Source organism: Phyllobates terribilis, unplaced genomic scaffold (assembly GCF_046119375.1).
Source record: "Phyllobates terribilis strain yellow unplaced genomic scaffold, ASM4611937v1 Scaffold_5__5_contigs__length_657084704, whole genome shotgun sequence".
NCBI lineage: Eukaryota > Metazoa > Chordata > Amphibia > Anura > Dendrobatidae > Phyllobates > Phyllobates terribilis.
In genome coordinates, this window is record NW_027362765.1 from 243,902,453 (window position 1) to 243,925,876 (window position 23,424).

At 48.0% G+C, this 23,424-nt stretch overlaps 1 protein-coding gene across 2 annotated transcripts in view; it reads right to left on the bottom strand.

Moving 5' to 3' along the window:
* ST6GALNAC1 (ST6 N-acetylgalactosaminide alpha-2,6-sialyltransferase 1) overlaps positions 1-17,088 on the bottom strand; it is a 174,338-nt gene extending 157,250 nt beyond the window's left edge. Inside the window, exons 1-4 of one of the 2 annotated variants that reach the window (XM_073683963.1) lie at positions 16,811-16,935; positions 15,294-15,663; positions 15,069-15,203; positions 10,842-10,968 (exon numbers count right to left, since the gene is read on the bottom strand). Coding sequence is in view for 1 of the 2 variants with exons in the window: in XM_073683962.1 (XP_073540063.1) it covers positions 16,811-16,923 (113 nt within the window). In the remaining variant the exon portion in view is untranslated. Of the gene's footprint in view, positions 1-10,841; positions 10,969-15,068; positions 15,204-15,293; positions 15,664-16,810 lie in introns of both variants that reach the window. The other variant, XM_073683962.1, reaches the window with a different exon arrangement.
* Between the last annotated feature and the right edge of the window lie 6,336 nt (positions 17,089-23,424).

Sequence of the window (23,424 nt, forward strand, 5' to 3'; positions counted from 1 at the left end):
CGGCTCCGCAGTGGATCGTCAGGGTTGAGGACCTTCCGTCGCGCTCCGGTGACGTCGGCGTCTGCTGGGCTCCTTCCAGGACCTTACGCAACGTCCGGACGTGAGGCGGGGCTTCAGTTCTCGCGGGCTTTTCGGAGTCCACGCCCCTCTTCTTCCCGCGCGGCGTCCTCAAGATGGCGTCCAACGGCGGGAAAACTCCACGGATGGCGGGAAGAAGGCTGAAGATGGCGCCGGATGGCGGGAATCTTCACAGATGGCGGGAAGAAGGCTGAAAATGGCGCCGGATGGCGGGAATCTTCACCGATGGTAAGTTTTAAAAGTCTCTTTTTCAGGCACGCAGTACCCGGTGGTTGCGGGCACGAGATCCTGACGACTACGCCAAAGTTGACGCGCCCCTGGGCCTGCTGTGTCGCGCAGCGTCTCGCGCACGGGGCTTACCCGGAACCGGATCAGGTGAGGGTTGTAGTCTCCGAGTGGCGGGGACCCGGTCCGTGCCCAGGAAGTCAAACTCAGTGTGTGGCAGTCTTGATAGATGTTATTTGAGTGTCGACTACGCCACCCGTTGATTTGCAGCTATGGAGCTGCCGCTGCAGGGCAGACCGCTGAGGCCGGTGTAGAATTGTGCAGCGTGATAGTATAACCCCCAACGGGAGGGGTATGGCCTCAGGGCAGCCGACGTGGAAGATGGGGGTAGCAGGAACCACTCAGAGACGGTGCGGTGTAATTCAGGGTCTTTACTGGTAACAACGATAGACCCTCCCGGAGTACTTGCTAGCGAACGGGGCCTGGTCAGTCCTTGAGCAGATGGGATCTCCCCTGGCCAGGCGGAGTTGTAGGCCTCCCAAACTGACTGTACTCTTCTGGCTACCTTGCTAGAAGCGGATATAAGTAGCCCACGTCCCTGAGTGTACCGTGTGGTGCTCACCCGTATGGCCGGTGACTCGGGGCCTTCTAATGGCTTCCGCTCCACGATGGCGGTGCTGGTCCCACGCGTGTGACCGTGCCTTCGGGTTTCTGGGCCTGAGGACCTGAAATCCCCTGCCGGTCGGCTTCTGCTGCTGGGTAAGAGTTAGTCCCCACAGCCTCGGACGCCGGGTCCGGTAAGAAAGCTTCTCAGTCAGGGCGAGCTCTGCAGCTGCCAGCCCCTGACTCGTAGTAGTATTGCTCCCACTGAGCTTCTGCTGTTTCTTCCTATGACTGTTTCTTGTCTCTACTCTCCTTGACTGACTAACCCTGCTTCAGCCCCGGGTTTTTATAGGGGAAGTTCTTCCCCTCCCAAGACTGGGCAGGAGGTGTGGCATGCACAGGATCCCTGACCAAAGGACCTCCCACCTGCTCTCAGACATAACATTACATTACTGTGGAAAACCAGACCCCTGGGGTGCCACATCTGCGTCTGTCGCCAGGCGCTGCTGTATTAATTCTGCAGGTGGCGCTGGTAATAGAAAAGACGTTGAAAGCAGAAGCACTGGTCTGCGCAGGCTCTGTGCAGCTGTTTAGATTATGGTGGCTGGGACCTACTGTGCCATCCAGTCTGACAGTATGGGTGTGTGTTTTGACCACCTGAAGCTATTAGCTCCCTATGCTCCAGTCAATTGGAGAGCACCACACCCTACTTAAGCTTCCAGCTTCTTGCTGGAAACTGCCATACATAGCCTTAGCTCCTCTGGTTCAGTCCCATTAGGTTAGCTCCAGTGTATTGTGTTTGTTTCCTGTTTTTGATCTCAGCTTGCTTTATTGACTATTCTTGCATCTTCCGATTTTGTACTTTTCCTGCCCTCTTGGTTCTGACTCGTCTACTTGAGTACTCTTGCCAGCCTGCACCATCAATCCCCACAATCCATCATTCCCCACAGCTTATTCAGCCCAGTGACCCTATATTCAGCCCAGTGACCCTATTTAATTTAATATCCATGAAGAGGGGATAAATGGTGAAGGCCAGGGCAACCCCTAGGATCCAGTAAGGTGAGTGGCTTGCGCTGACTGTTTGTGGTAGCCAGAACTGCCAGGTGACCTCTGACAGTGCCACAATAGACAAAATGGAGTGGTTGACGATGTGTGCAGTACCGATGGGTTACCATGCCAACCAGGGTCTGCGTCTGCTGGAGGTCCCTTTTGCTACCATTTTGGCATTCATAGGTGACTGTGATTTTTTCCATATATTGTAATACTCCAATATTGTACTATATAGCATAAGCAATCAGTTGATTGCAAGTTCAAGTCCCCTAAGTTAACTAAAAAATCAAGTAAAAAAATAAAAAAGTTTTTAAACATATACAAAATATAAAAATGTAGCCCACTTTTTCCCTGCTAAAAATAAAGAAATAAAAAAAAAACATTTGATATGGTGCCGCTTCCATAAAAGTCCAGTTTATGAAAATACAGTATAAAATAATTTAACCAGTACAGTAAATGCTGTAACGAGAAAACAAATTGACACACCAGAATTGCGGAATTTTTTTTGTCATCAGGTGCTCATGTGGCACCCCAGGGGTCTGGTTTCCACAGTAATGTAATGTTATGTCTGAGAGCAGGTGGGAGGTCCTTTGGTCAGGGATCCTGTGCATGCCACACCTCCTGCCCAGTCTTGGGAGGGGAAGAACTTCCCCTATAAAAACCCGGGGCTGAGGCAGGGTGAGGAGTCAAGGAGAGTAGAGACGAGAAACGGTCATAGGAAGAAACAGCAGAAGCTCAGTGGGAGCAATACTACTACGAGTCAGGGGCTGGCAGCTGCAGAGCTCGCCCTGACTGAGAAGCTTTCTTACCGGACCCGGCGTCCGAGGCTGTGGGGACTAACTCTTACCCAGCAGCAGAAGCCGACCGGCAGGGGATTTCAGGTCCTCAGGCCCAGAAACCCGAAGGCAAGGTCACACGCGTGGGACCAGCACCGCCATCGTGGAGCGGAAGCCATTATAAGGCCCCGAGTCACCGGCCATACGGGTGAGCACCACACGGCACACTCAGGGACGTGGGCTACTTATATCCGCTTCTAGCAAGGTAGCCAGAAGAGTACAGTCAGTTTGGGAGGCCTACAACTCCGCCTGGCCAGGGGAGATCCCATCTGCTCAAGGACTGACCAGGCCCCGTTTGCTAGCAAGTACTCCGGGAGGGTCTATCGTTGTTACCAGTAAAGACCCTGAATTACACCGCACCGTCTCTGAGTGGTTCCTGCTACCCCCATCTTCCACGTCGGCTGCCCTGAGGCCATACCCCTCCCGTTGGGGGTTATACTATCACGCTGCACAATTCTACACCGGCCTCAGCGGTCTGCCCTGCAGCGGCAGCTCCATAGCTGCAAATCAACGGGTGGCGTAGTCGACACTCAAATAACACCTATCAAGACTGCCACACACTGAGTTTGACTCCCTGGGCACGGACCGGGTCCCCGCCACTCGGAGACTACAACCCTCATCTGATCCGGTTCCGGGTAAGCCCCCCCATGCGCGAGACGCTGCGCGACACAGCAGGCCCAGGGGCGCGTCACTCACACTTTCACTGCCATCATCTGCACTTCAAATGAGTATGTTGTTATTCATTGCAGCTAAAGGCAAGCAAATAGAGTGGAGAAAAGCAATTTTTTACAGGAAGTAATATAAATCCCCTTATAGTGATTTGTGACGTTTTTTAACTTTCCATGCTGGATAAAATTACAAAAAAAATAGTTTAGTGACTCTCTTAGGTTTTGCTGACGACAAAAAATTATACAGAATAGCCTGGTGAAATATTACAAAAAGACTTGAACAATCTGGTGTTCTGGGTGAATCAATGGCAGTTGAAATTCATGCATTGAGTGTAATGCTACAGAGAAGGATTTAGATATGAATATACACTGCTCAAAAAAAATAAAGGGAACACTTAAGCAACAGAATATAACTCCAAGTAGATCAAACTTCTGGGAAATCAAACTGTCCACTTAGGAAGCAACACTGATTGACAATCAATTTCACATGCTGTTGTGCAAATGGAATAGACAATAGATGGAAATTATTGGCAATTATCAAGACACACTCAATAAAGGAGTGCTTCTGCAGGTGGGGACCACAGACGACATCTCAGTACCAATTCTTTCTGGCTGATGTTTTGGCCACTTTTGAATGTTGGTTGTGCTTTCACTCTCGTGGTAGCATGAGACAGACTCAACAACCCACAGAAGTTGCTCAGAAGGTGCAGCTCATCCAGGATGGCACATCAATGCGAGCTATGCAAGAAGGTTTGCTGTGTCTGTCAGCGTAGTGTCCCGAGGCTGGAGGCGCTACGAGGAGACAGGCCAGTACACCAGGAGACAAGGAGGGGGCCATAGGAGGGCAACAACCCAGCAGCAGGACCGCTACCTCCGCCTTTGTGCAAGGAGGAACAGAAGGAGCACTGCCAGAGCCCTGCAAAATGACCTCCTGCAGGCCACAAATGTGCATGTGTCTGCACAAATGGTTAGAAACCGACTCCATGAGGGTGGTATGAGGGCCCGACGTCCACAGATGGGGGTTGTGCTCACAGCCCAACACCGTGCAGGACGTTTGGCATTTTCCACAGAACACCAGGATTGGCAAAGTCTCCACTGGTGCCCTGTGCTCTTCACAGATGAAAGCAGGTTCACACTGAGCACATGTGACAGACGTGACAGAGTCTGGAGACACTGTGGAGAGCGATCTGCTGCCTGCAACATGCTTCAGCATGACCGGTTTGGCAGTGGGTCAGTAATGGTGTGGGGTGGCATTTCTTTGGAGGGCCGCACAGCCCTCCATGTGCTTGCCAGAGGTAGCCTGACTGCCATTAGGTACTGAGATGAGATCCTCAGACCCCTTGTGAGACCATATGCTGGTGCGGTTGGCCCTGAGTTCCTCCTAATGCAGGACAATGCCAGACCTCATGTGGCTGGAGTGTGTCAGCAGTTCCTGCAAGAGAAAGGCATTGAAGTGGGAGGAGATCCCACAGGAGACCATCCGCAACCTCATCAGGAGCATGCCCAGGCATTGTAGGGAGGTCATACAGGCACGTGGAGGCCACACACAATACTGAGCCTCATTTTGACTTGTTGTAAGGACTTTACATCAAAGTTGGATCAGCCTGTAGTGTGTTTTTCCACTTTAATTTTGGGGTGACTCCAGATCCAGGCCTCCATCGGTTAATAAATTTGATTTCCATTGATCATTTTTGTGTGATTTTGTTGTCAGCACATTCAACTTTGTACAGAACAAAGTATTCAATGATAATATTTCATTCATTCAGATCTAGGATGTGTTATTTGAGTGTTCCCTTTATTTTTTTGAGCAGTGTATGTGACATGCAGAAGTAGTGCTGTTGCTTTAAAAGCATTCAGCAACTATTAGCAGTAACATAAGCACATGAGACAGGAAGTGATGTGCCTCCAGAAGCATCCAGCAACTAGAGGGGTTAACACAGTCACAGGAGAAGAGGAGTGTTTTAGCAGAGCCCCAGGGAGATTGTGGGGAAGTTGTTTACTGTCTGGCTGGAGGAGAAGAGAAAGGTGGTGTGTGTGTTCTGTATCTCACAGAAGTGCCCGTGCAAGTGAAAAGGATTCCAGTCAGGAGTGAAGCTAAGCACAGGTCAGGTAGAGTTCCTGAACTAGCAGTGCAGATTATGGTCAAGCAGAAAGATAAGCACTGTAAGAAATGGTGTCACAGGGATCATATCCCTCAGCAACCCCCCCCCTCCTCCATCTCACTGTGCTGTAAAGAATGCTGTGTTCATTAATGTGCCTTTGAATTAGAACTCTGCTGTCCTGTACTGCTGGGAAGACTGTGAACTGCTATGCTGCTAAGGAAACTGTACTGTTTGTCACTGGAGCCTGTTGATCATAAGATTTAACTTGCACTGGCTGTGCGGCTTCTTATTAAATGCTACTATTCTACCGTTTATGAGGACTCTTGTCAAGTGTGTCTGGTGTGTCTGGTCAGCAAGTGAAACAACCTACGTGTCTGTGCCTGAGGGTCAATACCCGTGTGCCTGAGAGAAGCTGCAGCACATGGTCTATGGTCGCCTTGAGTAACAGTTCCCCCAGGATTCCAAAGAATTCACCCCTATCTGAACCTAGCGGCGTGCATGTAACATTGGTGGCCCGTATGGGGAGTCCTGAGCGGGAATTAGCATGTAGAGGGAGAAGAGGAAAAGTATCTGGAAAAACACAGCAGCACAGCACCTCAACTAAACTCTGCTACACCAGTTAAGGGGAGCCCTAAAGAAAACTCACTAGCAGCAATGGATGTGGAAATATAAATGGACAGAATTAGTGAGCTGCTTTTTCAGCTAACCTGTGAAGAATTGAGAACAGTAGCAGAACATATAAAGGTGTCAGAAGAACAGATTTCTAAAGCACACAACCACAGGCAACTGTTAGCTGCCATTAATGCAAAAATGGATGAGCTGGGGGAGAAAGAAGCTGAAGGCGTCATGGGGACGTTCCTCCAGGAACTAACACCGTTTCTAACCAGGTTGAAGTTGGAGGATGAAGGTGGAAACTACCATAAAAGCGAGAGAACTAGATCACCCCCGGTCTATTCAACAACTACTAAAAGGGAAAATCCGTAGAGCACAACGGGAAGATCAGATAATTTGCAGAATACTACTTTATGTGGACCAAAATCGGTTTCCAAGTAAACTAGAGAGAGAAAATAAGTCACCAGCAGTATCTGTTTTAATTAAAGAATGGACGAAGCTCTACCTCAGTGAAGACGTTATCCTGTATTCTGAAGGAGGACAAAACCGACAGTTGATACTACCCAGAGTATTCCGTAGGTTGGTCTTCAAAGAACTCCATGAAAACATGGGACACCTGGGAGTGGAAAGGACAACCTACTTGATCTGTGAACGTTTCTTCTGGCCGTACATGCAGAGAGATATTGAGAGGTACGTGACCAGGGACTGTGGGTGTCTGAAAGATAAACATCCCAACACATCAACCCAAGCACCTATGGGTAGCATCCAAACTACGTATCCGTTTGAGATGGTCTCAATAGACTTTCTACATCTCGAGACGTGCAAAGGTGGTTACGAATATGACGCGCCCCTGGGCCTGTGTCGCGCTGCGTTGCGCACGCGGGAGCTTACCCGGAGCCGGATCTGTTGAGGGTTGTAGTCTCGTGGCGGTGATCCGGTCCGTGCCCAGGGAGTCAGACTAAGTGGCGCTGTTTTAGCGGTAGATGTTGGACGACTACGCCACCCGTTGAGTGCAGCCAGGGAGCTGCTGCTGCAGGGCAGACCGCTGAGGCCGGTGGTAGGATTGTGCAGCGTGATAGTATAACCCCCAACGGGAGGGGTATGGCCTCAGGGCAGCCGACGTGGATGATGGGGGTAGCAGGAACCACTCGGAGACGGTACTGTGTAGTTCAGGGTCTTTACTGGTGACAAAGATAGACCCTCCCGGAGTACTGGCTAGCGATTGGGGCCTGGTCAGTCCTTGAGCAGATGGGATCTCCCCTGGCCAGGCGGAGTTGTAGGCCTCCCAAACTAACGATACTCTTCTGGCTACCTTGCTAGAGGCGGGTATAAGTAGCCCACGTCCCTGAGTGTACCGTGTGGTGCTCACCCGTATGGCCGGTGACTCGGGGCCTTCGGGTTTCTGGGCCAGAGGACCTGCAATCCCCTGCCGGTCGGTTTCTGCTGCTGGATAGGAGTTAGTCCCCACAGCCTCGGACTCTGGGTCCGGTGATAACTTCTCAGTCAGGGCGAGCTCTGCAGCTGCCAGCCCCTGACTCCTTGTAACACTGCTCCCACAGAGCTCCTGTTGTTTCTTCCTATATTTGCTTCTTTTCTCTGCTTCTTCTCTACTCACTCACCCTGCCTCAGCCCTAGGTTTATATAGGGGAAGTTCTTCCCCTCCCAGGACTGGGCAGGAGGTGTGGCATGCATAGGATCCCTGACCAAGAGACCTCCCACCTGCTCTCAGACATAACATTGCTGTTACTGTGGAAAACCAGACCCCTGGGGTGCCACAAATACATCTTGGTGGTGATGGACCATTTCACTCGATTTGCTCAAGCATATGCCACCACCAATAAATCAGGTCAAACAGCGGCAGAGAAGATCTTCAATGATTTTGCTTTGAGGTTTGGGTTCCCTACAAGGTTACACCATGACCAAGGAAGAGAATTTGAGAAACAGCTCTTTGCCAAGCTAGGAAAGTACTGTAGAATTCAGAGATCCCACACAACGCCTTATCACCCAGAGGGTAATGGACAAGTGGAATGTTTTAACCGGACATTATTGTCGATGTTGCACACTTTAACAGCTGAAGAGAAGAAAGACTGGAAGAGTTTTCTAACAAAAGTGGTACATGCCTATATCTGTACAAAGAGCAATGGAACAGGTTACTCACCCTTTTTCCTATTGTATGGACGATGGCCAAGACTGCCAATCGCCATCATGTTCTATACTCCAGTTTCAGAGACTTACAGAACGTATCCGGAGTATGTTCAGAAATGGAAGGAACGGATGGCAGAGGCATACAACATAGCGTCCAAAGTGGTTATGCAAGAACAGAGCAAGAGTAAGGAGTACTATGATCGGAAATGTTATGGAGCAGAATTGGCACCGGGAAGCCGGGTGCTAGCCAAGAACGTACGTGAGAAAGGCGGTCCAGGAAAACGTTGTTCGTACTGGGAAGACAAGGTGTATGTGGTCGTAAGGAGGAAAGCTGATGACAGCCCAGTGTATGAAATCCGATTGGAAACGGGAGACAAGAAAACCAGAATAGTCCATCGGAATTTACTACTACCCTGTGATTATCTCATTCTGTATCTCACAGAAGCGCCAGTGCAAGTGAAAAGGATTCAAGTCAGGAGTGAAGCTAAGCACAGGTCAGGTAGAGTTCCTGAACTAGCAGTGGAGAGTATGGTCAAGCAGAAAGATAAGAACTGTAAGAAATGGTGTCACAGGATTCATCTCCGTGTCTGTGCCTTAGGGTCAATACCCCTGTGTGCCTGAGAGAAGCTGCTGCACATGGTCTATGGTCGCCCTGAGTAACGGTTCCCCCAGGATTCCAAAGAATTCATGTAACCTGTCTCACCATTATCTGAACCTAGCAGCATGCGTGTAATATATATTACGCACAAACGCTTGATTGCAAGAAAAAAAAGGAACTTGGAGCACTGCTTTCCTTTAAATGGGTTTTCCCATAATCAAGAATTGGATAAATTACAAAGCGCAAGCAAGTAAAAACAAACAATTATGCAGGTTTCCTCTAATTAAAAGCCTCTCCTTTCTTAAGAATGGAGGGATTTTTTATTCGGATGTGTACTTTTGATTGCCTAGACTACTGGCCACTTCTGCAGTCTATCAGAGGTGGTCAGTTTCTTAGGCAAGGAGCATGCACTTGCTTTGAACAGCTGATTTGAAGCTGGCCAGATCGCTGAATTCGACAAGCTTCAATGCCCCTGCATTCCTCTAAAGCTGCCAAGGAAAAGCTGACACATAACAGAATAGACATGGCTATAATTATTTTATTGCATATACTTGGTCCTCAAAAAATACAGAAATGTGAACTGCCCCTTTGACTATAATGGGTATGTGTCCTATCTGTAAAAAAACATGAACAGGACATGTATATGAAAAACAGATGTCTGAAAATGGCTATTAAACTATTTTTTAAGCTACATTCCTACTTTAAAAAAAAATGCAGAGAAAAGAGCATAAAAACTGCAAACCTTGGGGCATAGTCCTCACACACACTCTTCAATACATGAGACATTTATTAAGAATCGGGTTAGACAACAAACTGTGAGATAGAGAAAACTTTTCCAAAGCCCCTCCTTCTCCCCCAATACTTATTTTAGAATGTTTTTGGAAATCACTTGGTTACGCCATAACATTATGGTTAGGATTCGAGTATCTCTGAAGAGATCAGTTAATTCAGCATTTTTTCTGCTCACATGTGCTCTCCACTGACTGAGCAGGGAACTGTAGCATGGTTTGATTAGCGGGACAGCATTCCAGCAATACATCATCATTGTATTAGTTGAAACATTCATTTAACTTAAAGGGGTGTGCATGGCGGGTGTGTGAACAGATGCTACAAGGGTCCTGATTTTGAAGAAAATTTTGTATGGGCAAACGGGAATAGTTATATAAGTGAGGTGGGGCGATAGGCCAGTCTAAAGAAATGCATTTTTAGGCCACGCTTAAACTGTGGGTATTGGGAATTAATCAAATTGTCCTGGGTAGTGCATTCTAAAGAATTGGCGCAGCACGCGAGAAGTCTTGGAGACTGGAGTGGGAGGTTTGGTTTATTGAGGATGTTAATTTTAGTTCATTAGCAGAACGGAGGGCATGGGTAGGGTGGTAGACTGAGACGAGGGAGGAGATGTAAGGTGGTGCTGAACCATGGAGTGCTTTGTGGTTGAGAGTGATACGTTTATATTGAACTCTGTAGCAGATGGGCAACCAGAGCAATGGCTAGCACAGGGTAGAAGCATCGGTGTAGGGGGTGGAGAGGAACATTATCATTCAGGAAGGATTGGAGAGAGGAGAGTTTAGTAAGAGGGAGACCGATTAAGTAGAGAGTTGCAATATTCCATTTTAGCCCCAAATACATTAAAAAAAATTGTCCACAAAGGTGATTAACACCTTAAATATGGTGCTTCCATACTGCAGAATGATTGGTAGCAGAGTAGTAGCTAGGGGTTCAGGTCAGGACACATCTGAGTGGGCCCCTAACCGGTAACCCTGATTATAACTATGTACATATTATAACTGTAATTGTGGTTATAAGGGAACCTTAGCAGATAACCACGCTCTTACTGAAAAGAAATCTCTATACTAAGACAAAAACTGATATTACCACCATATGGTGACTATATAGTGGAAGATACCAGTCAATCAGAACGTACGAGTGATTACAGTGCAGTTATTGATGGTGACTTCTAGCTGATGTTCGTTCTGATGAAGTCGTTCACTTTTCCCGTCTTTTCCATCTGGCCCAGACCGACATGACAGTTTCTTCCAGTCAGGACTTGTCTGCAGAAATTACAACAAAGACACATTTGACTTGTGACATTTCTTGCACCATCTTCATCTATTCCCGATCTGAATAAACTGCTCAACCCAATGCTGATCTGCTGAAGCCGTATGTGTCCCTATTACTGGACCTGCTGTTTGGCACAATAACCGTGCTCCTCTTACTGCACCACATAGTAATATCCACCACTGTGCCCCTTATATGGTAAATTTGTCTTTGCACCCTAGAAAATATTAATGCCCTTGTCAAATGCCCTATAAAATAGTGTCCACATTTTTCCCCTAGAAAGTAATAGTGCTCCCTGTGTACCTTTGCCAGTCACAACACCCTGAGTGCCCCTATAACAATAATGTTTCTTAAGTGTCCACTTAACATTTAACAATGTTCCTTGAGATCCCCAATATACAGCTCCTTTATACACAGTATGGTGGAACCATAGCTACCCATACACAGTATATTGTGCTAACAGCTCCCCTTTACACAGTATGATGGACCCACAGCTCCCCTATACACAGTATGATGGGCCCACAGCTGCCCTATTCACAGTATGATGGGCCAACAGCTCTACTGTACACAGTGTATTGGACCAACAGCTTCCCTATGCACAGTATAATTCTCCCACAACTCCCCTATAAACAATATAATGGACCCATAACTCCCCAATACACAATATGATGGGCCCACAGCTGCCTTATACACAGCATGATTGGCCCACAGCTTCCCTATATACAATATGATGTCCCCATAACCTCCCTATACACAGTATGATGGGCACACAGCTCCCCTATATACAGTATGATGTCCCCACACCCCCTACAATATTGTGAGGAACTGGCCTTGTTCTAAGACTATTGGACCAATGGAAGTAGAGCGGAGTCAGTGGCTCTAAGAGATGAAGACTTTTTCCACCACAGAGCACCGATTCTGTCAATAATATTATTATGTTTTATTAGTGATTTACTTGTTATGTTTTATAGAGATCTGCTTGCTCGTCAGTATGTTCACTAATTTCACTTGTAAAATGTCCAGCATTCCAGTATTCAGCATTAGTGATTTGTTTGCTCATCAGTTCAGCTTCAGGAATCAATGTTTCCATTCAATGACCATATCTCAGGAGCCTTAAACAATTGTTCTCTCAGAGGAGCCATCACCACAGGGGTCAACAGTGATGGGCATCTGAAAGATTTTTCATTTTTACAGCTAAAAGCAAATGTCTAAGAGGGAGGGGGCTGATCCCAGGGAGAGAGAAAAGTTAAGCCACATGTTTAGTCAAGGAGTTGTGTGGAATGACATCGAATGAATAGGATCGAGACGGAGGACCTGGAAGGATAAACCATGGCATATGGAGTGTTGGAAATCAGTTACCGACTGGACTGGATAAACATGCTACCATTGTGGGATCTGTTGTTTGGATTTAAACTTTCTTAAAGGATTGTTGCTACTGGATACCTGTGCTTCCATTGTTTTACCTGTCATCGGGAGGATCGGGGACTGTGACTCAGTAGCATAGCTACTGGGGAGATTATGGTACAGACTGCCTATGGGGGGTATTATGCTACAGACTGCCTATGGGAGGGTGGGGGTATTATGCTACAGACTGTCTATGGGGGATGGGGGATTATGCTGCAGACTGCCTATAGAGGGTGGGGGGATTATGCTATAGATTGCCTATGGGGGGTGGGGCGATTGTGCTACAGACTGTCTATGGGGGTGGGGGAATTATGCTACAGTCTGCCTATGGGGGGATTATCCTACAGACTCTGCCTATGGGGAGTGCATTATAATATATTGAAGACTATCTGGCGCATTATGCTATATGGAGGTTATTTATACAGTGTGGGGATTACAGCTAGGGTCATACAGGGTGGGAGATTATGTGGGGTCTTTGCACAGTGTAGGGGCCATCATACAGTGTGGGAGATAATGGGGGTCTTTGTATATTGTGGAAGCCATCATACAGTGTGGGAGATTATGTGGGGTCCTTGTGCAGTGTGGGGGCCATCATACAGTGTGGGAGATAATGTGGGGTCTTTGCACAGTGTGGGGGCCATCATACAGTGTGGGAGATAATGTGGGGTCTTTGCACAGTGTGGGGGCCATCATACAGTGTGGGAGATAATATGGGGTCTTTGCACAGTGTGGGGGCCATCATACAGTGTGGGAGATAATGTGGGGTCTTTGCACAGTGTGGGGTCCATCATACAGTGTTGGAGACATCAGTTTGGAGGCTACTAAGGGGTCAGTATACTATGTGTCGGGTACTATACAGTGAGGGGGCATTATACTGTGTATAGGAGGGCATCATACTGTGTATAGGGGAGCTGAACATGGGGGGAGACTCAGGACATTATTAAATGTTAAGTGATCACTTATCGTTATAGGGGAACTCTGGTTATTGTGACTGTCAGAGGGGCACACAGAGGGCATTATTACTTTCTAGGGGGCAAAGTGTGGTCACTGTTTTCTAGGGCACTTGCACAGGGCATTACCAGAGGGTTGTTTTACCATCTTGAGAGCACACAGAAGGTGCAGTAATATGGACACGTACAGCAACAGAGGCTCAGTATTGGGGTATCAGCAAGAAGAGGTGTTTGTGCAGGTTGGGAATAGATGGGGACGGGCCTGAAATGTAAGGAGTCAAATGTGTCTTTGTTGTGATTTCTGCAGACCTGAGACTCTGTGTCCTGGATGGAGAAGTCGTCGTGTCGGTCTGGGCCAGATGGAAAAGACGGGAAAAGTGAACAATTTAATCAGAAAGAACGTCAGCTGTAAGTTACTATATATAACTGTGCTGTGATCTCTTATATGTTCTGCATGACTGGTATCTACCAATATGTCACCATATGGCGCTAATAGCAGTGCTGGTCTTTGTATTGAGATTATTTTGAGTAACAGTGCTGTCATCTGCTGAGGTTCACCTACATCCACTATCTGGGTGCGCCAATATTTTTGTAATCAGGGTTACCTGGTTAGGGGCCCACTGAGAAGTTTGCCCCCCCCTGAACCAAAACCCTAGCTATGCCTCATCTGTGACTACAGACTATACTGGCACAAAGACAGTGGAACCACTGTCCTGGGAAGGGGATCTTGTGGACTGAGACAATTGTATTTTGGACATTTACCTGCAATTGCTGTATTACCATGGATGTGAGGAATAAAATATTGTCCCATCATTAACCGGCCTAGGTGATTATTATAACCCACAATCTCAAATCTTTACAAATATGATGGGCCCACAGCTTCCTCATATACAATATTATGGGCACACAACTACCCTATATACAATATGATGGGCCCACAGCTACCCTATACACAATATAATGCCCCAACAGCTTCACTGTACACAGGATGATGGATCCAAAGCTCGCCTTTGCATGGTATAATGGGCCAACAGCTCCCCTATACACAGTATAATGCCCCCACAGTTCACCTACACAAAGTATGATGGGTCCACAGGTCCCTTATACACAGTATCATGGGCACACAGCTCCCCTATACACAGAATGATGGACTATAGCTCCAGAAAACACAGTATAATGGACCCACAGCTCCCTAAATACAGTATGATGTCCCCACAGCTGCCCCAAAACACAATGTTAACCCCCACAGTAGCCCTCACACTGTATAATGCCCCCCACAGAAGTCCCCACACTTTATGATGGTCCCCACAGTAGCCTTCAAATTGTATAATGGTCCCCGCATTAGCTTCCACACTGCATAATGACCCCCACAGTAGTCCCCATACTGTATGATTGCCCCCATGGTAAGCCCCAAACTGTATAATGGCACTCAAATTAGCTTTCATGCTGTATAATGACGTGATGTCCTTACAATGTTTGAGAGGCCCACCCACAATATGAGAGCCTCCCACACTGTATGATTGCCCCCATGGTAGGCACAATACTGTATATTCGGGCCCACATTAGCCCCCTTACTGTATAATGGCCCCCGTTTAAGCCCCAAAACTATATAATAGCCCTCACATTGACTCTCATGCTATATACTGGCCCCCACACTGTATGAGTGTCCCCCATTGTTTATGATGCCCCCACAGTACCACCATAAGTTTTAATATAAATAAAAAACATCATATTTTCACCTAATTCAGGATCCTGATGAGTCCATAGGCGAGGCTTGGGCAGACCAATGCACTGATGTCATAGCGCTGACGCACACACAGAATGTCAGATGATGGCTCTATGCTTCCAGAATAAAGCAATCAAACATTTTGAAGCTGTCAAAAGTGTTTCAGGCAGTCTGTTAGTAGACTTGCTAAAAGTCTTGCGCGGGACATTCAAAAAATAAGTAACGGGTAAAGAGGTACCTGGGTGCCATAGACTCTTTCCATAGGTCTCTCAACAACCTTCAATAAGGCAGGACTAAAAAGGCAGGTCCAATAGATATGGTTGAGTAATGCTTCAACAGTCACAACGCCAGCTGACATCGGGAATGGTGTGATTGAGTTTATGCAAAAGTTCACCATATTTTTTTAAAGGCCATTTACAAATGCATCCAGTATCCTCTGAGATGTCTCTTCTTCATAAAAGTAGTTCTTATTCTGTGCTTATAGCTAAGATCCTCCATGACTTTATTGATTTATTTGTCCTTTTTGTACATTTTCCAACTTCAGGATATGCTTTCTATATACTGGTGCACAGAACTCAAATGCATATTCCAATGAGGCTACCCTGGAGCTGAGTTAGATAGTAGTATTATGTCATTGTCCTTAGTTTACATGCTTAATTTAATACATTACAATTTCACACTGGCCAGAAACCGCAGATTGATTTTACATAGTGTTATTTATTTGTTTTATTTACCATAATCAAACAGAGCATTACAGTTATCATCATTTCAAGGACAACATTTAGGACCTTTCCTGACCACTCTCTGTTGGTAATACAGTGGCAGAGGTGCCAGCGCACGAGCAGGAATTCAGAGTCCTGGCGCAGTGATGTCACCGCGCCGCGCCAGGACTCTGAAGTCCTGCCGGCACCTCTGCCACTGTATCACCAACGGAGAGGGGTAGTGTAGGGGTATCGTGTCTCCCTGACCTACCTCACAGCTTAACTATATCGGCGCGCTATGCACGCCGATATAGTTTAGGGTAGCGGTTGCTCCGAGTATGCTCCTGTGAGTGCAGAGGCAACCTCACCCTCTTCCCCCTGGAAGCTACACTACTGGTTGGTAGGAATAAGTACAAGCTCGCCACAACCTTGTTCAAAAATCTGTGTATTTCTTTTCCTATGATTTCTATTGCAGCATAGTTAAGTTGTTCTAGACTATATACAACTAAGCTGCCAGTGATACTATTTAATTTAGTAGTATTATTCTATTACTTGAGATAACTGGAGTCATAAGGATGAGGGACATAGCTGCTTTTTATTTCTTATTCTTTTAAAAAGGAATAGTTCCTATATACCATAAGACTTCTAAACTTACACAACAGTATTACTATATGAGGGGCAGTCACACAAGGACCCAAGAGTTGAGGGGGCCACAACTACTTCCAAAGCAGGTGGAATTGTGCATTGTGATTATCTATCTATCTATCTATCTATCTATCTATCTATCTATCTATCTATCTATCTATCTATCTATCTATCATCTCTATCTATCTTGTACCAATCTATCTATCTATCTATCTATCTATCTATCTACAGTATATACATATATATATCAGTTCATACATTAGACTACAAAATGAGAATGCTGGGATTTTTATTTTCCCTTAGAAGATGAAAGATGAGAGTTGCAACAATCTTTGTACAGCGCTGCGGATTATGTTGGAACTATGTATACAATATACAAACTATAACAAGTAATGTATAAGGGACTTACCTTTTCGGATATATGTGCTCACTTATTGGATTGGAAAACAAGAGAAGTATCAGAATGGCCAGAATAATATGAGCCAAGATAAAAAAAAAAAATCTAATTCGACAAAACATCATTGTGTCAAACAGAAGAAGGACATAGCATGTTGGAGGTGGATAGACAGTGAGGGTTCAGCAGTTCTGTTGTGCTGGAGGTGACCACTACACCTGGCTGCTCTGTAATGTACAAAGAGCAGCGTGGCTTTACACTCAGACCACTTTGCAGTTCCCATCGGTGCCTTCCTGTTTGTACTCTTGGTATCCACCCATTGGATAAACAGACTGTATTTTTCTATTACAGGTAAAGACTGATTGCCAAAAAAAGAGTGAGAAAGTGCTGCAGAATGTTTAAATTCTACTGAACCTGACAGTGTTAACCCACTGACTGTCATAACCTGAATAGAAATGTCATATCCTTAACTGCTTGTCACACTTGAGATGATGCCCTCTACCTTTTTTCCAGTACAGTTGATTCCCATACTTAGTACTGTGTATGTACAATGGGCTAAGTGCTCTACCTTTTCATGTTCCCTATGGAACTAGGCTGGAGATCATGCCGCATATGTAATACTTTATGTTAGCAAGTAAACATATTCATTATCCAGTAAACTTTCTAGATAAAACATATGTGGTTTCCAGATCTTAGTTTGCAACAATTACATAAAGGCACAGTGCTGATTAGTGTTGAGCGAGCACTAAAATGCTCGGGTGCTCGAAGCTCGGGCCGAGCTCGCCGTGATACTCGGGTGCTCGACCCGAGCAACGAGCCCAATGTTAGTCTATGGGAGACTCGAGCATTTTTGCGGTGGCACCCCCGGCAGTCTTTTAAAAGCCTAACAAGTGCCCAAAACGATAGTGACAGTGCTCAAATGACATGGGGACAGCATGGGGATCGCCCCAGGAAGCATTTCTGACCCCCAGGTCACTGCTGTCAACAACGTGGTCAGAGGTATTAAGCCACTTTTACAGGCTCACAATAAAACGAAAGTGAAACTTTTTTCCTGTGAAATATGTTAAGGAACATCCTTTCCAGGGAAAAGACTTGTGTATAAGTTAAAATAAATGACCAAAAACAAAAATACTCCTCCACACCTTCGGCTATGTTCACAAGTAGCATTTTTTATGCGTTTTTGCACTTTTGTATTGCTTTCAACTATGACAAATGCATTCACCGGGAAATGTCATTTTAACATTTTACAGCCTTATCTGGCCATGTGCTGTGTGACACATGCATAAAGTGCTGAAAAGACATGGGAACAGCATGGGGAAGACCCCTGGAAGCATCTCTGACTCCCAGGTCACTGTCTAAAAGTGTGACCATCATATGTGATCCTTGCCGCATCAGAAGATGCAGACTTGCAACTATCCCCATGCAAGTTCTAGTCCCAGGGCAGTGTTCAATTGTACCTCCCCCATTCCTTGCAATACAAGCGCAAGTATGCAGCCTGCCACCCACCCACCCCCAGGCTGCAATACCATACTGCTTGCTTGCTTGAACTTGAAATTGGGCCTTTTAGGCATGTGGAGGCGGAATCTGGCCACCACGTCATGGCTGTGTTGGCGGCCTGGAATCCATACTCAGTCCCCAGCCGCCCGGCGGCCGGGTGTCCATACTCAGTCCCCAGCCGTCCCGCGGCCGAGTGTCCACACGGTCCCCAGCCGCCTGGGGGCAGTCGGGTGTCCATAAACGGTCCCCAGCCGAACCCATTTCTCCTTGGAACATCCCCCCACACACTTTTCTTAGCCCGGCCTGCTTTAGGCAGCATTGGACGAGGCCCCCAAAGAACCAGACTCCTCCGGTGGGCCCTGACTTCTCCATCGGTGGAGTTGAGAGTGCCAAGGTGAGGAGCATGATGATGATGACAGAAGTTAGCATCTGCTATGTTTTCTTTTAATGCAAGTGTAAGTGTGCAGCCTGCCACCCACCCACCCCCAGACTGCAATTCATACTGCTAGCTTGCACTTGAAATGGGGCCTTTTAGTTTAGAGGAGGCCGAAGCTGGCCACTACCTCATGGCTGCTTCGGCAGTGAGGTATCCATACTCAGTCCCCAGCCGCCCCTATTTGTCCTGGTGTGCCTTATACATAAGATTAAGCGCGTATACCAAAACATTACCTGTGCCCTCCCCAGTGCATTTAGTGGGAAGGAGAGCCTATTCCGCTGTAGTGTGTGCATGCCAAACCCCTGTTCATGGTACATGCGAAGATGCCTCCCACCTTGCACCTGTCGTTGCAGACTTGCAACTATCCCCATTCAAGTCCTTGTCCCAGGGCAGTGTTCAATTGTACCTCTCCCATTCATTGCAATGCAAGCGCAAGTATGCAGCCTGCCACCCACCCACCCCCAGGCTGCAATACCATACTGCTTGCTTGCTTGCACTTTAAATTGGGCCTTTTAGGCATGTGGAGGCGGAATCTGGCCACCACGCCATGGCTGTGTCGGCGACCTGGTATCCATACTCAGTCCCCAGCCGCCTGGTGGCCGGGTGTCCCCGCTTGCTCCCCAGCCTCCAGGGGGTGGCCGGGTGTCCATACTCGGTCCTCAGCCACCCCTATTTGTACCGGTAACCTTTCCCACACTTTTCTTAGCCTGGCCTGCTTTAGGGCAGCATTGGCCGAGCCCACCGGACTATCAGACTCCTCCGGTGGGCCCTGGCTTCTCCATCAGGGGAGTTGAGAGTGCCAAGGTGAGGAGCATGATGAGGATGATAGAAGTTAGCATCTGCTTTGTTTTGTTGTAATGCAAGCGCATGTATGTAGTAGCGGCTAGGCCTGAGGAGGTCAGCGTTTTGGCGCATATCCTACCTCCTCCAAGGATTGCTGGATGTTTTCCTGCTACTATCCAAGTTCTATGACTCCCGTTAAAACAAAGCTTCAGGTGATAAATGATGGATGAGGTAGTGGCAAAGGAGAAAGAGCAGGAGGAACAGGGACCATTCACATCAATATCAGGCCAGTCAACCAGATATGTCTTGTAGGATATGTTTCTGTAACAAAAGGAGCGGTTCGGCTACACAGTTATAGGGCATACAGTGAGTGCAATGCCTACCAAAAATTTCGAGGCACTCCAATGCCCCTTGGAAATGACATGGAGGTCAGAGGGCGTTAACCAAACCTTTTTTTCCATTTATAGCAACTGGGTCTCCTGTGCACTGTTGGCCTAAGCAGTGAATGGAATGCTTTCCAAAAATTATGAGGTACTGCAATGCCCCTTACAAGAGCCATGTGTGGCACCCCAGGGGTCTGGTCACCACAGTAATAGAGATTACGTCGGAGAGCAAGTGGGAGGTTTCCTGGTCAGGATCCCTTAAACATGCAACATCCTCCTGCCCCAGTCCTGGGAGGAGAGAATTCTGCCCTTATAAACTGGATCTGGGGTGGGGTTGAGTGAGTCAGAGAACAGAGAACAGTCAGAGTCAGAGTGAGAGCAAGGGAAAGTAACAGCAAGGAGCTCTGTAGGAGCTAGGAGCTAAAGACGAGTGGCTGGAAGCTGAGCAGAGCTCGCCCTGGCAGAAGACAATAGGAACCGGACACAGGAGTCCGAAGCTGTGAGGACTTATATATCCAGCAGCAGAAACCAGCCGGCAGGGGATTTCAGGTCCTCTGGCCATAGAAGCCCGGAGGCTCAGTCACAAGCAAGGGACCAGCACCGCCGTCGTGGAGTGGAGGCTACCAGAAGGCCCCAAGTCACCAGCCATACGGGTGAGCACTACACGGTACACTCAGGGACGTGGGCTATTTCTACCCGCTTACAGCAAGGTTGCCAGGAAGAGTGCAGACAGACGGGGAAGGCTACAACTCCACCAGGCCAGGGGAACTCCTGCTTGCTCACAGACTGACCAGGCCTCTTATGCTAGCCAGTACTCCCGGGAGGGTCTACCTTATAATCATCAGTAAAGACCCTGAACTGCACTGCAAAGACTCTGAGTCATTCCTGCTGCGCTCGTGCACCATCACCCCCATCATCCACACTCACTGCCCTGAGGCTATACTCCTCCCGAGGGGAGTTATCCCATTTTATGCTGCGCACACAACACCAGCCTCAGCGGTCTGCCTCGCAGCGGTGGTACTTCCTGACCGCAATCCACGGGTGGCGCAGTCGGACAATTAACCTCAAAACCTAAGAAAGATTGCCACTGGTTTGACCAGCCTGAGCCATGGGACCGGGTCACCGCCACGGAGACTACAGACCCCAGAGACCCGGCACCGGGTATCCCACACACGTGTACACACGGCCCAGGGGGCGCGTCACATGCAGTACAGCATATTACAAGCATAAGTCCCATTATTGGGGAGTGGGTGTCCCATAGTATTTGCTTATGCCTTGCAAGCAAAAGCTGCGAAAAATTAGGACGGAGCAACTTGCAATGCCCCTTACAAGAGCCATGCAGTACAGCATATTACAAACATAAGTCCCATTATTGGGGAGTGGGTCTCCCATAGTATTTGCTTATGTTTTCCCAGCAAAAGCTGCCAAAAATTAGGACGGAGCAACTTGCAATGCCCCTTACAAGAGCCATGCAGTACAGCATATTACAAACATAAGTCCCATTATTGGGGAGTGGGTCTCCCATAGTATTTGCTTATGCTTTCCCAGCAAAAGCTGCCAAAAATTAGGACGGAGCAACTTGCAATGCCCCTTACAAGAGCCATGCAGTACAGCATATTACAAATGACGCGCCCCTGGGCCTGTGTCGCGCTGCGTTGCGCACGCGGGAGCTTACCCGGAGCCGGATCTCTTGAGGGTTGTAGTCTCGTGGCGGTGACCCGGTCCGTGCCCAGGGAGTCAAACTGAGCGGCGATGTAACAGCGGTAGATGCAGGACGACTACGCCACCCGTTGAATGCAGCTATGGAGCTGCCGCTGCAGGACAGTCCGCTGAGTCCGGTGGATGGATGGTGCAGCGTAGATGGTATAACCCCCAACGGGAGGGGTATGGCCTCAGGGCAGCAGATGTGGATGATGGGGGTAGCAGGAACCACTCAGAGACGGTGCGGTGTAATTCAGGGTCTTTACTGGTAACAACGATAGACCCTCCCGGAGTACTTGCTAGTGAACGGGGCCTGGTCAGTCCTTGAGCAGATGGGATCTCCCCTGGCCAGGCGGAGTTGTAGGCCTCCCAAACTGACTGTACTCTTCTGGCTACCTTGCTAGAAGCGGATATAAGTAGCCCACGTCCCTGAGTGTACCGTGTGGTGCTCACCCGTATGGCCGGTGACTCGGGGCCTTCTAATGGCTTCCGCTCCACGATGGCGGTGCTGGTCCCACGCGTGTGACCGTGCCTTCGGGTTTCTGGGCCTGAGGACCTGAAATCCCCTGCCGGTCGGCTTCTGCTGCTGGGTAAGAGTTAGTCCCCACAGCCTCGGACGCCGGGTCCGGTAAGAAAGCTTCTCAGTCAGGGCGAGCTCTGCAGCTGCCAGCCCCTGACTCGTAGTAATATTGCTCCCACTGAGCTTCTGCTGTTTCTACTCTCCTTGACTGACTAACCCTGCCTCAGCCCAGGGTTTATACAGGGGAAGTTCTTCCCCTCCCAAGACTGGGCAGGAGGTGTGGCATGCACAGGATCCCTGACCAAAGGACCTCCCACCTGCTCTCAGACATAACATTACATTACTGTGGAAAACCAGACCCCTGGGGTGCCACATTCCCCCCTAGTGAAATTTAGTACTCCGGGACTAAACATTTTTTTGTAACATAACAAAGTATAAACAATAACATTACAATAAGGAAACACATAAAGCTGGTCACGGCGTGTCCGTAACCGGGTGCAGTCTTTGAAGAAAGCAAGGTGTCCATTTCACCAAAACAGGGAGACGTAACCAGGTAGGGGTCTGTCCTACCCCGAGTCCTTAACAGTCTCTAGTCCATCCTGGGTTACGCTCCAACTATGTACAAGGATTCCCGGTAAATCCACCAAGGATTCCTAAAAATAACTGGAAACACAAAATTATACACAAGCAACAATACACAGATAAACATAAATAAAACAATTTATACACTTCAAATCCTCCAGCGTGCGGGTAACTGGCCTCTAGTGGCCCTAGTGGACCTACGGAGCTGACTGTCTAGCCCTGAACTACAGGGTGTAGGAGCTGTCAAGGGTAAACTGGGCAGCTGTCTACCGGCTCTTTGTCTCACTAGGGGTACGGCAGGCTCACTATAAGCAGAGGGTTGATCCTCCTGTTCTGCTTGTGTGGAGTCTTCTGCCTCCTGGACCGGCTGTTCTTCCAGCTCTACCTGTTGCTCCGTAGGTGCTTGGGATGCTGGTTGGAGGAAGGTGAGTACGGGTACCACAACTGCACCATTGACTTGAGTCCAAGACCGAGGGAAGTCCCCGAGCACAGTACTAACCATATCTTCCCTTTCCTCTACGGGTTGATGGTCTTCTTGTTCCTCTTCAGGGTTCCTCAGTTGTTCGGGACACTTCTTCAGGTGGTCCCGGGATACAATGGCTGTGGTTTCCCCTCCGTCTTTACTGATGGTACAAACCTTCGGGTTCTCGTGGCTTGAGGGCAGTACGGTGTACGGGTCCTTCTCCCACTGGTCATCCAACTTGTGGAGCCGTCTCTTCCTCTTCAA